The sequence below is a fragment of the Mandrillus leucophaeus genome, unplaced genomic scaffold (genome assembly GCF_000951045.1).
Source record: "Mandrillus leucophaeus isolate KB7577 unplaced genomic scaffold, Mleu.le_1.0 Scaffold126, whole genome shotgun sequence".
Taxonomy (NCBI): domain Eukaryota; kingdom Metazoa; phylum Chordata; class Mammalia; order Primates; family Cercopithecidae; genus Mandrillus; species Mandrillus leucophaeus.
The window spans coordinates 404,072-417,723 of NW_012100987.1; the positions used below are offsets into that span (position 1 = coordinate 404,072).

At 38.7% G+C, this 13,652-nt stretch overlaps 1 protein-coding gene across 1 annotated transcript in view; it reads right to left on the bottom strand.

The window, feature by feature from the left end:
* Positions 1-11,920, bottom strand: part of LMO7DN (LMO7 downstream neighbor) — a 12,411-nt gene extending 491 nt beyond the window's left edge. The window contains 3 exon segments of the mRNA XM_011972001.1: positions 9,041-9,161; positions 9,267-9,344; positions 11,804-11,920. Coding sequence (XP_011827391.1) covers positions 9,041-9,161; positions 9,267-9,344; positions 11,804-11,920 — 316 coding nt within the window.
* Positions 11,921-13,652: the final 1,732 nt, after the last annotated feature.

A 13,652-nucleotide genomic window follows, 5' to 3' on the forward strand; every position in this document is an offset into this window, starting at 1 on the left:
CCCGCCTCGGCCTCCCAAAGTGCTGGGATTACAGGCTTGAGCCACCGCGCCCAGCCGATATCAAAGTTTTAATCAGATTCCTCGAAGTCACCCAGGACCACAGGTTTTGTATCTAGCTTTTCTTAATTCCAAAGTCCATATTTTTGTTTGACCTGAAGATAAGACCTCAAGTCCTATACTCATTTTGGGCATCCTGCTCAGAAATCGCTAGAAATCTGTAGCTCTGTGTTGAGTCTACTCCGGATAGACCAGCCTGCTCAGAGGGTAGAAGCTCCCTTTTTTCATGAATCTATTTTACTCAGCAACATCATCCTGTCTTTGGAAAGCAAATCCATGAATATATTGAATGTAACCTAGAGACCCCTGACATATCAGAAGCATGTTGATTATGAAGGATCACTCACATTTACTGTGTTCTTTAATGCTATATGAAAATATGGGGAAACTGGCAAGACAAATTCACTGGAGGAGCCCTTGAATAATGAGTCAGATATCAGAAAAGTGAGTACATGCAAAATAATTAGTTACCATTTCTGGCTTCTTCCTGCCCCTGCTAGTTTTTTAAAAAAATAACCAGGCTTGGGTCCATAGAATTTCAACTTCTTATCTTTGCCCTCCTACTTAACTGAGTCACCTTGGCCAAGACCTTGACCTTGTAGAGCCTCTACCTTATTTGCAAAATTGTGTCAATTAAGTCAACTTCACATAGCTGCTAGACACTGGAACAAGAGTATGTGCACCCATAAAGAGTTCAAGAGTTAATGTACCCGCATGTATGTTTTTCCTTGACCAGCAGAGCAGTGTTTTTAAATATGAATTTGAACTTAAGAGGGTAATGAATGTCCCAGTCGGGCATAGTCCCCATCACTCCCTATTGTCGTATAGCAGGCAGCCCCACACATTGACACTCTCTGCCTGGGCCCCGAGGCATTTAAGCTTGCATCTTATATGTTTGATTGTCTTCTGTAGCCATATGGCTATTGTAAATATTGTGTATTTCTTTGAGGATAGGAATCATATCTTACTATCTTCAGATCACAAACATATATGCAACAGAATGTCATGCAGATAGTGAGCTCTAAATGGAAGTTTCTAGAAATGAAATAATATGGATGGTGTCTTGATAGAAGTTGTGGCACTCTCTATAGAGAAATCATTCTCACAAACCTGATCAAACTGCAAAACACTGACTTCCAGGGCCCAAGGCACTAACTAGTCTTCATTTGGCTTGCCAGAGAACACTCAGATTCTTTTAAAGAAATAATCTTAATGCCTGACTTGGATAGAAAACCTGCATTTGTATTCTACAGCAATGGTTCAGGTCATGAACGTTTCACAAGGAAATCAAATAAGTAAATCAATAGTACAGAAACTGTTTACCCCAGGGCCCATCTGCTACCCCGTGGTTCATTATAGTACTTAATATTGCCATGATTAGAGTTCCTCTCTTGTGAGTTAAATAAATGGTATTTTGAATGTATGAAAAGTTATTATATATTCATCTAAGCAACTTCCAAAGAATTTTTACACACCACTGAGTACCGAGTATTGCATAGCACTGGGGGAGATTCAGCCGGAATCTAAAGCATGATTTATAGGTCAGGCTAGCCACAGGAGAGGGTGAACAACAAGCAGAGTTATTTCAGACCCGCTATTCCAAACTTTCTCCTGCAGGCTGGGTGCCTTTATTTCTATCTGCTTGTGAAAGAATAACATACGTAGAAGAAAATTGCATGCTCCAGACCCCTTGTTATTGATTTACACAAACAGAAAAACCCAAAAGTTTACATCGGTTCCACTTCTTTCTTCATAATTGGACAAGTTTTCTCCAGTGGTTTAAATCATTCTTTTCAGCCAAAGCTTTCTGATTGCTCCTTCCGATTAACTTTATTCCTCTCAGTATCCTATAATAGGATAATAACAAGAGCACTGGAGTCTTAATTTAGCAAATAAAAAGGGAGACAAAATGATTAGCCCCAAATCCTCATTCAGCACTAGCAACTGGCTCCCCTTCTCTGGCTCTCTTCCACATCATACTGTTCAGACACATGTGGCCAGGGATCCAGGTCAGCAAGATGGGCTCCATCGGATGTAAGTGGTGCTCAGTGCAGACCTCAGTAGGAGAGAATACTTTTCAGCCTGGAGGCCTTTGATGACACATTTCTGGGGGAGGTTAACAAATCATTCATTATTCTTGTTTTTACTCTATAATAATCCCAAATATGTGGGCCATGAGTACCCTGGAGATTTGGAGAATTAATACAAGAAGGGATAGAAGAATCCATATTTTCAGAGCATATATACTCAATGTCTATAGATTGCATAAATGTCTTGCACGTATAGCTGCTACTGTTTTAAAATTTATATGATTCATATGCACTGCTCTGATTTATGAAATAGCAATTATTTGAAGTGCTGTTAAATTCATTATGATTTTCTAATTATGCATTGCCACAATCATTACATGATAAAAGTACAGATACGATTATGTAGAGGTTACTGGAAAATAAATGAAGTTTTGTGCCTTCAGAAAGTTGAGACCCACTATTCTAAATGATATGATCAAGTTTATGTTAAAAATAAAATTGGATACAAGGAACCCAGTTTCTTTTTGGGTAATGAACATTTGAAGCACACTTTTCAACACTTTTATTCTTTCAAAATTTTATTATTCCATTTATACCTTTTTGTGTCTATTTTTTTAAAGTTTTGTTTCCCAAGAAATGCCTATTAAATAATTTCTTACTTAGGTGTTTCATAGTAAACATATACTTTTTATTAGGAATTTTTATTTTTTTAAATTAAAATTTCCTTTCCATTCCAATACTTACTTTAAAGACACCTAATTGAGAATTGCAGCTTTTATTTTTTTTCAAATTATTTTGAGTTTATTTTTAAAGCAATCACAGACTCTCCAACACTGGTTCATCTGCATCAGAGCCTCTGGTGCACACATGGATATCTAGTCATTATATTTATTTTTTATCACTTTCTGTCAATTAAGAACATTCTGTATTACTTAGTTCAGAAATAGTGCTATAACCAGTGACATAGTCCTTTGTCTTACAACTGGCTCCATGCCAGAAAAATATGACCAATTTTTCTGAAGAAAGAAGTATATGTCCCAGAGTTTATTGAGGTGATCCCCAAGCGAACTTACAGGCACAACACTGATTTCAGTATAGACTTCTTACTGGCCCATCTATGGACTCAAAAATCGCTGCCCTACGAGAGAAAACGTGGGGAAAGGGCAATTGTCATTATGCAAATTGTACTGGTCTTTTTCAATATTTGAAAAGTCTATAAGATACTATGCTTAGAATACAATAAATTGCAATTATCTCAACCTAGAAGGAAAGAAAGAAGCTGAAGCAACCTACCATAGCCATGCACTTGGCAATGATGCGTAATTGACACTGTTGAGATGGGTTCTGAGTATGATCATTTTTATTATATTATAATCATTATCATTTCACACATGAAATGTAGCATAAAACCAAACACTAAAATACTACATTTTCACTGGGCTTAATTATAGACCTTAAGTCATATTTTAAATACATTACACACACACACACATACACACATACACACACACATACACACACATACACACACACACACAGTATAAATCTTGAATGCTTGGTCCACTTATTCCATTGCTTAACTAATTGACCTTTGTAACCAAGAAAACAGTCCTGGATCTCCACCAAGAAATAGCAAAAGTTTCAAAAACAACAAGTAAAGACCAACTATGAAACGTGTCCTCAAATAAATTGTTCCTCAAAATGATTAACAAAATCACATGGGGAATTTTTGCTTTTTAATGCATCTTCTCATCTCCCATGACTAAAGTTTCAGTAGGTCATAGATAGAGCCTAGCGTCTGTATTTATTTAACCCATGAGGTAATTCCAATAATTAGAGAGGTTTGGGTACCACTTACTTGACTTTCTGTTTTTAGAATGTCCCATATGCTCTAATCACCCTCTGGTATTTTTCTGAAAACCTACCAGATTTGCCAATGTCAGTGGCCAATCCTAGTCTTCCATGGTACCTGAAGTCTAGCCTACAGCCCACCTCTTCTTTCTTTGCTAGCAATCAGAGAAACAGCACAGCACATGTTTGGACTAGCCAGATCTAATAATTAATTGGCATTTGCTGTCCACATGGGTTGTTTGTAACGATCATCTGTTCTGATTTGTGGCCATTGTGAGTGACAGACTTGCTATTCTGCAGCGACTATGACAGATGCAAAGAAACAAGGGACAGGATAAAGAAGAGTACCAGCCTTTGTGCACTCCCAAGGCCACAAGCAGTGCTCACAGTGACCATGTAGCAGTGGATCTGGGAAGACCGCAGAAGCCTAGTGATCCTCAGCTGGGAACTTTACCTTTGTTTAACATCAACATGTTCTCTCATTGAGTCATTTTAATTCAAAGTGATACATGTTTTCTGTTGTTTGTTGTTTGCTTTGGTTTGGTTTAGTTTTAAAGACTGGTGACCAAACTAGTAACTTTTGCTCACAGCTGAGGCACCCAGTTCTTTAGTAAATCTAGATAAAATCAGAATTTTCACTAAGACTTTGCACCTTCTTGAGCTACTTTGAATTTTTCCCAGAGTTTCTGTAAGGACTTGACTCTGAAGCATTTCATGAAATTTAGAATTTACTGCTTCAAGATGTTTGTGGTTACAGGGAGAGTCACACTGTGGAATAAGAAGACTTCCACCCAGCCACCCAGTTCCACTCTCATGACTTTCCCCATTATTACTCCCTTACCTTCTCCTAACCCCCAGTTCTGCAACCTCAAGGCAAAACAGTGCCAAAGTCTGGATATAAGGTGGGATACAGGAGTGATTAAAGTCATGAGCTTTAGCTGGGGTCAGACTCCCTGTATTTAAATCCCACCCTGGTCAGCACTGTGACTTTGAATAAGACTCTTGGCCATCTCACTTGGCCATCTCACTTGTTGGCCATCTCACTTGTTAATTTCCTTCCTTTATTTCCTTCCTTTATTGGCTGTCTCACTTGTTAATTGTGAATGATAATAATGGTGTTTTCTCCACTGGGTTTTTGGGAGAATGATATGAGACCATGTATTAAAGCACAAAGCATAGAATTTGGAACATTATAGGTTCCCACAATATTCCCCAGGGGGCACTTAATATTTGATGACTGACTGAGCTATGAAATGATGCACCTGATCGGCTTCCTGCCTCATTAATTAGGATTAGAAATGGCATCCAGCTCAGTATTTTATTATTAATACTCAACTAAATACTTGCAGAAATCAAATACCAGTGATTTCAAGAAATTTGCATCTAGTTAGGAATACACTGTAAGCCCATGAAACAAGAGATCTGAGAGGCAAAATACAAGGTGATTAAATTAATAAAATAGAAAATAAAAGTTAAGCAAAGTCATGTTCAGAGTTTGGTAATGATATTCAATGAAAGTATTTTGAAGGATACATTTTCAATGTGATGTTAAAAATACTAAGTAACTGAATATGGCAACTATGAGAGAATAGTTCAAATGGTGGCTACTGTTAAGAAACATACATTGATTGATATAACTGGAAATAGCAGGTCAAAGCAAAACCTTAGCCAAGGTGAGATGGGAAGGGGCAAATGGCAAACAATAGAGGCTGGATGGGAGAGTTTGTGTTGATTCCTATGGGCATTTGTAGCTGTAAGCTTCAGGGAGAGAGAATAGGAGAGGCGCTGGTGGAGAACAGCCTGCAGGAAGAACAAAGGAGTGTTGAATGTGGGCACCAGAGCTCTGTGGGATGAATGGAGACAATACAAGTTAATCAAATACTATTCCAGAAATAATGTTCTGACAATATTTAACATAATTATAATTTCTATCATTTCATGAAATCAGAATCACTCAAACACAGAGAAAAATGTTTCCATGGCATTATCCTTCATGACTGTAGTGATGGAGTGGACCATATGCACACACCCAGGGGGCTGTGAGAGAGAGGAACTATGGGAACCAGCAAAACATAAAAGCAGAGTCTGGCTTAGAAGTGATCAGATCTGCACTACCTCCTAGCTTTGCCAGTTGCTAGCTGGGTAACCTTCGGCAGGCTACATGACCTCCGTGAGCCTCAGGATCCTTCTGGGTAAAATGTGGATCATGCCCGCCTTGCACAGTTGTCTTGGGATTAAAGGTAACATGTTCCGTAGAGTAAGCTTCCACACAGTAAGCTCTCAACAAATGCTAGACATTATTGTGGCATGCAATGGATGTAATTGAACCCAAATAACATGAAGGGCTAGAGTTGAGAGTACTCAAAGGCCCTATCAGAAGCCCCGGGTTTTATTTTACTTTTTTTTTTTTAATTTTTAAGTTTGTATTAAAACTTTTCGTTATTTACCCTTGTGTGAGCTACAGAAGCACCCAGGAGTTGTATTTGCCTGCCCCCTAGTGGTGAGAAAAGCCCACTTCAGGCATACATCCGAACATCTCATTTTATTGACCAGAAACCCAAGGGCTGAAGAGGTAAAGTGACTTCTCCAAGATAACAGTGTTTTAAAAGGCGGTACTGGAATCCAGGTCTTGGCACTCCTCTTCATGTTATTTTCTAACCACAGCAGGGCTTCAGAGATCCGAGGTTAGTTTAGGCTGGGCGTTTAATGGATACAAAGTACTATCTCCCTCCCATCACCTCTCTTATGCAATAAGGCTCTTTTTCCTTTGTCATGAAAGAGTTTAAACAGCCAGCCCTCCTGCCACCTGGAGCCAGGCATAAATGAAACGATTGTTGAAAAATAAAGGGAAGCTTGCGGTGCTTTTGATCAGAGAGGGCTGGGCTCCCATGGAACAAAAGAAGCCAAGTTGATGCATATTTTTAAAATCCTGATTTAGGGGTCACCAAGTGCACACTTTACCAGGAAAGTGGCTGAGGTTGGATGCAAGGGGTAAAGGCTGTCACTGTGGGGTGTAGCGGGCTGGGAATGGTTTGCTGCCAGATGAACTGGTTTGAATCCCAGGTACATCGCTTAAGTGGTCTTTGGTTTTTGACTGATTTTCACAGACTAGATTTTGTCATCTTTAGTTTGAGAACCAATAATTAGTTTCTTTAAAAAAGAAAAAAAAAAGAACTATATCTGAGTTCCAAATGGCAAGATTTTCAAAAGGAAAGGTTGTTTTATACATAACAGAGCTTTATATAAATGCAAGATGTTACCATTTTCACATTGCAATATACAGTGGGTATAAAAATCTACAACTTTGGGTTAAAAAAAGTCTGTAACTCATTTCAGTTCTGTTATGAATAAGGCTTTTAACCTCTGTGAGCCTCACTTTAGTCATCTTAAAATATAAATACTCACTTTACAGGTTAATAATGAGAGTTCATGTCACAGGGTCTAGACGTTCAATAAATGTTAGTGGAATCTAAAATGAAAGCAACCAACCCTCAATGTCCTTCCTTTATTGTCTTCCCTAAAACCATACAAATAAGCAAGGCAGAAACTAGAGATGAAACTCAAGTCAGTCAATTTGAAATTTTGGTGAGAGGTTTGGTTGGTAGACAAGATTAAAGCTAACCTCAAACACAGCTCTGCAGATTTATCGGTGAGTAAATTGCCCTTAGTAAATCCAGCCTCATTAACATGACAGGATGGCCTGGCTTTATTTAGACGAATACCTGCCTTTTCTTTTGAAATTTAGGAAAGAGAATTTGCCAAGTTTTAGGGCTTTTCAAACTGTGTTCTATGAAACAATAAGGTGTTGGAGGGTTCTCAGGACCCTGCAAGAGAGGGTTGGTGATATTAGACTGGGCTTCTGCGGGCCCCCTGATTCTCTGGTTCAACCTAAGCATCCACACTTTTTATGATTTTATTTGAGGAAAACATTTCTGCTCTAAGACAATTTTTAAAAATATGACCGTGGCCCTTATGAGGCCTGGTGACACATCCCATCTTGATTAGTTGGGCCTTTTTACATGTTCCAGAAGTAGCACCATGAATTTCAGCTAATTCTCTTACCAGCACAGACTGAGGATTACAGAAGGGAAAGGCTGAGAAGAAACACGAGAGATCATTAAAGTAGTTGGCTGGGGGGGGCGGTACGGGAGGCTGGGGGAGGGATAATGGGGAAAGGAGATAATGTTGCTCAAAGAGTACAAAGTTTCAGTTGGACAGGAGGGAAAAGCTTCAGTGATCTATTGCACAGCATGGCGACTATAGTAAATAATAATGCACTGTATATTTCAAAATTGCTAAAAGACTAGATTTTAAATGCTTTCCCTGCACACACACAAAAAAAATATGTGAGGCCATGGATTTTTAATTAGCTTGATCTCATCATTCTACAAGGTAAACATACATCAAAACATCACATGGTATCCCATAAATACCTATAATTACTACTTGTCAATTAAAAAAAATAAAGTAGCTGGCAAGGACTGAACACTGACTTTGTACCAAGTCACTGTCCTACATCCAAAATTAATTTAGGGAATGCTCATAACAACTGCATGATCTGTGTAGTACTATTATGATCCCCATTTTATAGATAAAGAAAACTGAGACAGAGAGATTCCTCACCCAAGGAGTGAGCAGTGGAGTCCGGTACAGGAAATTCGGTGCCAGAACCTGCACTCTTAGCCTCTCTCCTAGATAATTTCTCATCCCACAAATAAATCATGCAAATAACCATAACTAGGAAGAAAACTTGTCAGCTCCAGTGTTGTCAGAAGTGTCACCTTTCTAGACAAGGGGTCATAGTCTATATAGGATGCAACTTCTCTACATTTTCTACTGAAGAAACCCTAACTGAAGAAGAGGTGATGTCCCTAAACCAGGCCATTGCAAGGGACAAATTCTCCTGGAAGTTTGTTTTAGCTTAAAAAAAAAAAAAGTCATATGCTGCCGGGCACAGTGGCTCACACCTGTAATCCCAGCACTTTGGGAGGCCAAGGTGGGAGGATTGCTTGAGCCCGTAGTTCAAGAACAGCCTGAGCAATATAGTAAGAGCCTCATCTGTACTACAAGAAAAAACAATTGCCAAGTTTGGTCATGCATACCTGTGGTCTCAGCTACTTGGGAGACTGAGGCGGGAGGATGGCTTGAACCCTCTGGGAGGCTGAGGATTCGGTGAGCTGAGAATGTTCTATTGCACTCCAGCCTAGGTGACAGAGCATGACCCTATCTCGAAAAAAAAAAGAAAAAAGTCACATGCAATCTGCATACTTTACAAATGAGAATTATATTTTTAAAAATATTTCAATGTTAAAATGACTAGTAACTTACCAGTGAAATTACCTAACCCTGCTTCCCCTTTATCCACCACTGCACTTTCAGTGAAATCATCACTCCCAAAGCTGCGGTCTTTTTATCCCACGGATTCATGACATACATGTTGGTGAAGCACAAAGGTAAAAGACGGGAAATCTGTTAGCTATGGTCTGTTCAGTATGTTTTGAACACTGAGTTATATTAAGTTAATCTCCCAAACAAATCCTATGCTCCAGACCTCCTTTCCCTCAATGACTTAACAGTAGGGCAGGAGTATCTTCCTGTTCCCCCAGAGGTGGATTGCCATGGAGCTCATGAAGCTTAAGGTGTAGGCCCCTTACTTGGACAGTAATGCATTGACAAAATCATAAGAGTTTGTAAAGTTTGCAAAAGAAAAATATCTTAACCACAATCAGTTGACATCTCTGTCTCTTTTCATTTCTACTTTGCCTCTATTAGATCTTTCTTCTTGTCAGAAGGTAGTGGGGTGGCCGTGGGCGTTTGTACGACCTGGAGAAGGGAAGTTGATTTAAAGATGTGTCATTTGTGTGAGTGAGATACAGTCATGTGGCTTGCAGTTGCTTCTATGTATTGGTTTACATAGGAACGGAAACGGTTTCAAGGAAACTCCTGTCCTCCTCTGTGCTGACCCTCCCTGCAATATTGTGATATGAAGATGTAAGGCATAAGTCAAATGAGTTATGAACATGGCAGCCAGCTTTAGGAGCGTTCAGCAGTAGAAAAAAACAAGATTTGAAATGAACAAAATCAGAAGCTAATCCATGAAAATTCTTCCACATATTACAGCTCACATGCAAAGAAAATTTCTAAGATGGTTTTCCCAATTTTGAGAATCGTAGAAATTTACATGGCATAACCAAAAAGAAGCGTAAAGCTGAAAGAAATGCGTAAACTGTCAATATTTGGCTCAACTACTCTAAGAGAAAGACTAAATTATCTATTATCCGTCAGAAACCTGTGAAGAAGCAGAGTGTGTAGCCAAAACTGTAGGAAAAGTGACACAGATGTGTCAGGCAGTTAATGAATAAAAATGCCTTACTGGACTATGCATACACAGTTTATCAGCTTTTTAAATTTTGTGATTTCATGGGATTTTCTTATTCTAAATATTCACATTTGCACCTAAGTTTGTATTCTCTCTCAAAGAGGGTGACAGACTTTAATTAAGTTTCAGATTCCATCAATCTGTATCTGCCCCTGCCTGCCCCCAAGTCTTACCCACCAATGTCCTCAGAGCACCTGTGTGCTCTTCCTTCTGGCTGGAATATTCTTCCCCTAGAAAGGTGCACATCTCACTGCTTCACTTCATTCAGGTTTCTGCTAAGACATCAGCATACTCAATTTCCCAAGCAAATTCCTATCTAAAATAGAATCCCCTAGGACCCTCGTACACTGTTGGAGGGAATGTAAATTAGCACAGCCACTGTGGAGAACAGTATGCAGGTTACTTTAAAAAACTAAAAAATAGAACTACCATATGATCCAGCAATCTCACTGCTGGATCCAAAAGAATATATATGTCCAAAAGAATATATATATCCAAAAGAATATATATATCACTGTATGTATCCAAAAGAAAGGAAATCAGTGTATCAAAGAGAGAGTTGCACTCCCATGCTTATTGCAGCACTATTCGCAATAGCCAAGACAGGGAATCAGCCTGTTTATTAATGGATGAATGGATAAAGACAATGTGGCACATATACACAGTGGAATAGTTTTCACCCACACAAGAGAATGAAATGTTGTCATTTGCAACAATTTGGATGGAACTAGATGACAATATGTTAAGTGAAATAAGCCAGACAGAGAAAGACAAATTTTACATATTCTCACTCATATGTGGGAGCTAAAAATTAAAACAATTGAACTCATGGAGATAGAGAGGAGAATAATGGTTACCCGAGACTGGGAAGGGCTGTGGGGAGGATAAAATGGGGATGGTTAATGGGTACAAAATACAGTTAGATAGAAATACGCAATAGGGTGACTATAGTTAACAATAGCTTGTTGCCCATTTAAAAATACCTAAGAGAGTGGAATTGGAATTTTCCCAACACAAAGAAATAATAAATGCTTGAGGTGATACCCCAATTGCCCTGATTTGACATTACACATTGTATGCTCGTATCAAAACATCCCATGTACCATAAATATGTACAACTATTATGTATCCATACAAATTAAAAATAAAACAAAATAAATAGAATCCCCTGTATTCCTCACCACTCTCTATCCTTTTATATCACTTTACTTCACAGTGTTTACCACCTGATGTGTCCCCCCACTACAATATAATATAAGCTCCATAAGAGGGGCGACGTTATCTGTTTTGTTCACTGCTTCATCTGTGTTGTTGAGATCAGTAACTGGCACACAGTGGGCACTCAAATATTTACGGGTTGAATGAATAAACAAAAATATGTGTGTGTGTATATATGTACATGTGTGCATGCAGATTTATGGAGGCGTGATAAATTGATAGATCGATATATATATATATATATATAGAGAGAGAGAGAGAGAGAGACCCAAATCGATGGAATGGAAGGGTTGATCTGGGCTCTACAGTCAGGAAAATCCGATTCAGAGAAGGAGCAGGAGTTCTCGTCTGCCTGAGTCCCTATGCCTTTGTACAGCCAGGTCATCCCATCTTTCATTTTAACCCATGGTAATTGCAGCAATCTACTCCTATTTTTCTCAGAGGAGCCCCGGGTAATCGTCTAAAAAGAATTAAACATTTTAGTTTAAAAACTGGCAGATTTTAAAGTCAGGACCCCAGTGACCTGGCAAATACTTTCCTCTCCCACAGTGTCACAAAGAAATGACTTCAGCAAAATCCCACCCGCCAAAGGCCGTTGGCTTATTTTCTGGGGGACCATTGAGATTCCTAAAACGTGACAGCCTCTGTCAAAGCTGCCAGCTCGCTCCAGGAAAATCAAGGACTCTCCAGGCCTCTGCATAGTGAGCTAAAGCGTTCCTAAGTCAGCTTTTGTGCAGAAAAACAGCCTTGTGCAAGCCCCTGATAGAGAAATTAGGACGTAGTTTCTTCGCATCGCAATGGACCACATTTGCTCCTACGAGGCAATGATCATTGAAATGTCCTGTTAATCCCTCAGCCAGTGTCCTGTAGGACTCGGCACTGGGGTGTCCCCAGACTTCTAATATGGACTGATCAGTGGTTCAAAAGCTGACTAAAAAGTTATAAAACTGGAAAGGGAAATGGGGGAATGGGAAAACCTGCAGTATTTTTCCCCCGTCTGTGCTAACACTGCCACCTAGTGTTATGAATACGAAAAACCTGCAAAATCAAAATTTTCACAAAGAAATGCAGATTTAGGAACACAGTCTCATTCAGTGCCATTTATTGTTGATTTTTCTAAAATGGTGTCAATCCTGTTTCATCTGGAAAGCAGAAATAAAGTTTTGTAGAAAACAGCATAGGAATTACTTCTTGCAGAAAGCTAAGAGTTAACATCTATTGTTTCTATTTGCCAGTCACCTTTCCAAGAGCTTCAAGTGAATTTACTCAGTTCCTGGTCACAAGAAGCTCATGAGAGGTGCTACTAGTGATTCCTGTTTCACTTTTGTTTCACACGTGAAAAAAATTGAGGCACAGGGAGGAAAAGTAAGGCCATCAAGGTTACATTTGCAGGAAGCCACTAAGCCTCAGATAGTGTCACTCTTTAACTGCTGTCTTCACCTTTTATACCATCCTGTCCCTCGTTCTAAGTGCTAATTGTCAGAAAGACAATGCAAAATAATTAGAAAACTTGAATTGAACCCTCACGGACTTGGAAGACAAACAGTTTTTTGTGGAAAAATAAATAAATAAAAACAAAACTAAGGGGAGACAATGTTTTATCTGATCACCAACAGCTTTTCAAATGGAGATTCGTGTGTAAGGGTTTAAGATTCTACTACAGGTATAACGAAAGAAGCAAAAGAGTGCATCCTACGGCTAACGCTCCAATTCTCCAAAGATGCAAATGTGTTTTAATGCAATCCCCTTCACATGGAGTCATAAAGATACATTACAAGGATGTAAGATGGGAAGACTAGACAGGGAATTAAAAGGCATCTTCATCAGTTTACTTCACTATTTTGGCTTTCCATTGCCAGGACTTTAAACCTTTTCATCTCATCTTTTTAAGTAAGACATTTCGGTTTAAAACAAATACAGATGCATATAGGCCCCCAATATGCATATTTATGTATAAATCTTATACAACACTACATTTTGTGTATATCATTAAACTACACTAAAAAGATAAAAAAGAGATAAAGATAAAAGCAGTATTTTCAGTATTTATAAGCTTTATAAAAAAACAAACGTGCCTCCTTCAAAATTGATTTTTTTTTTTTTTTTTGCAAACATAG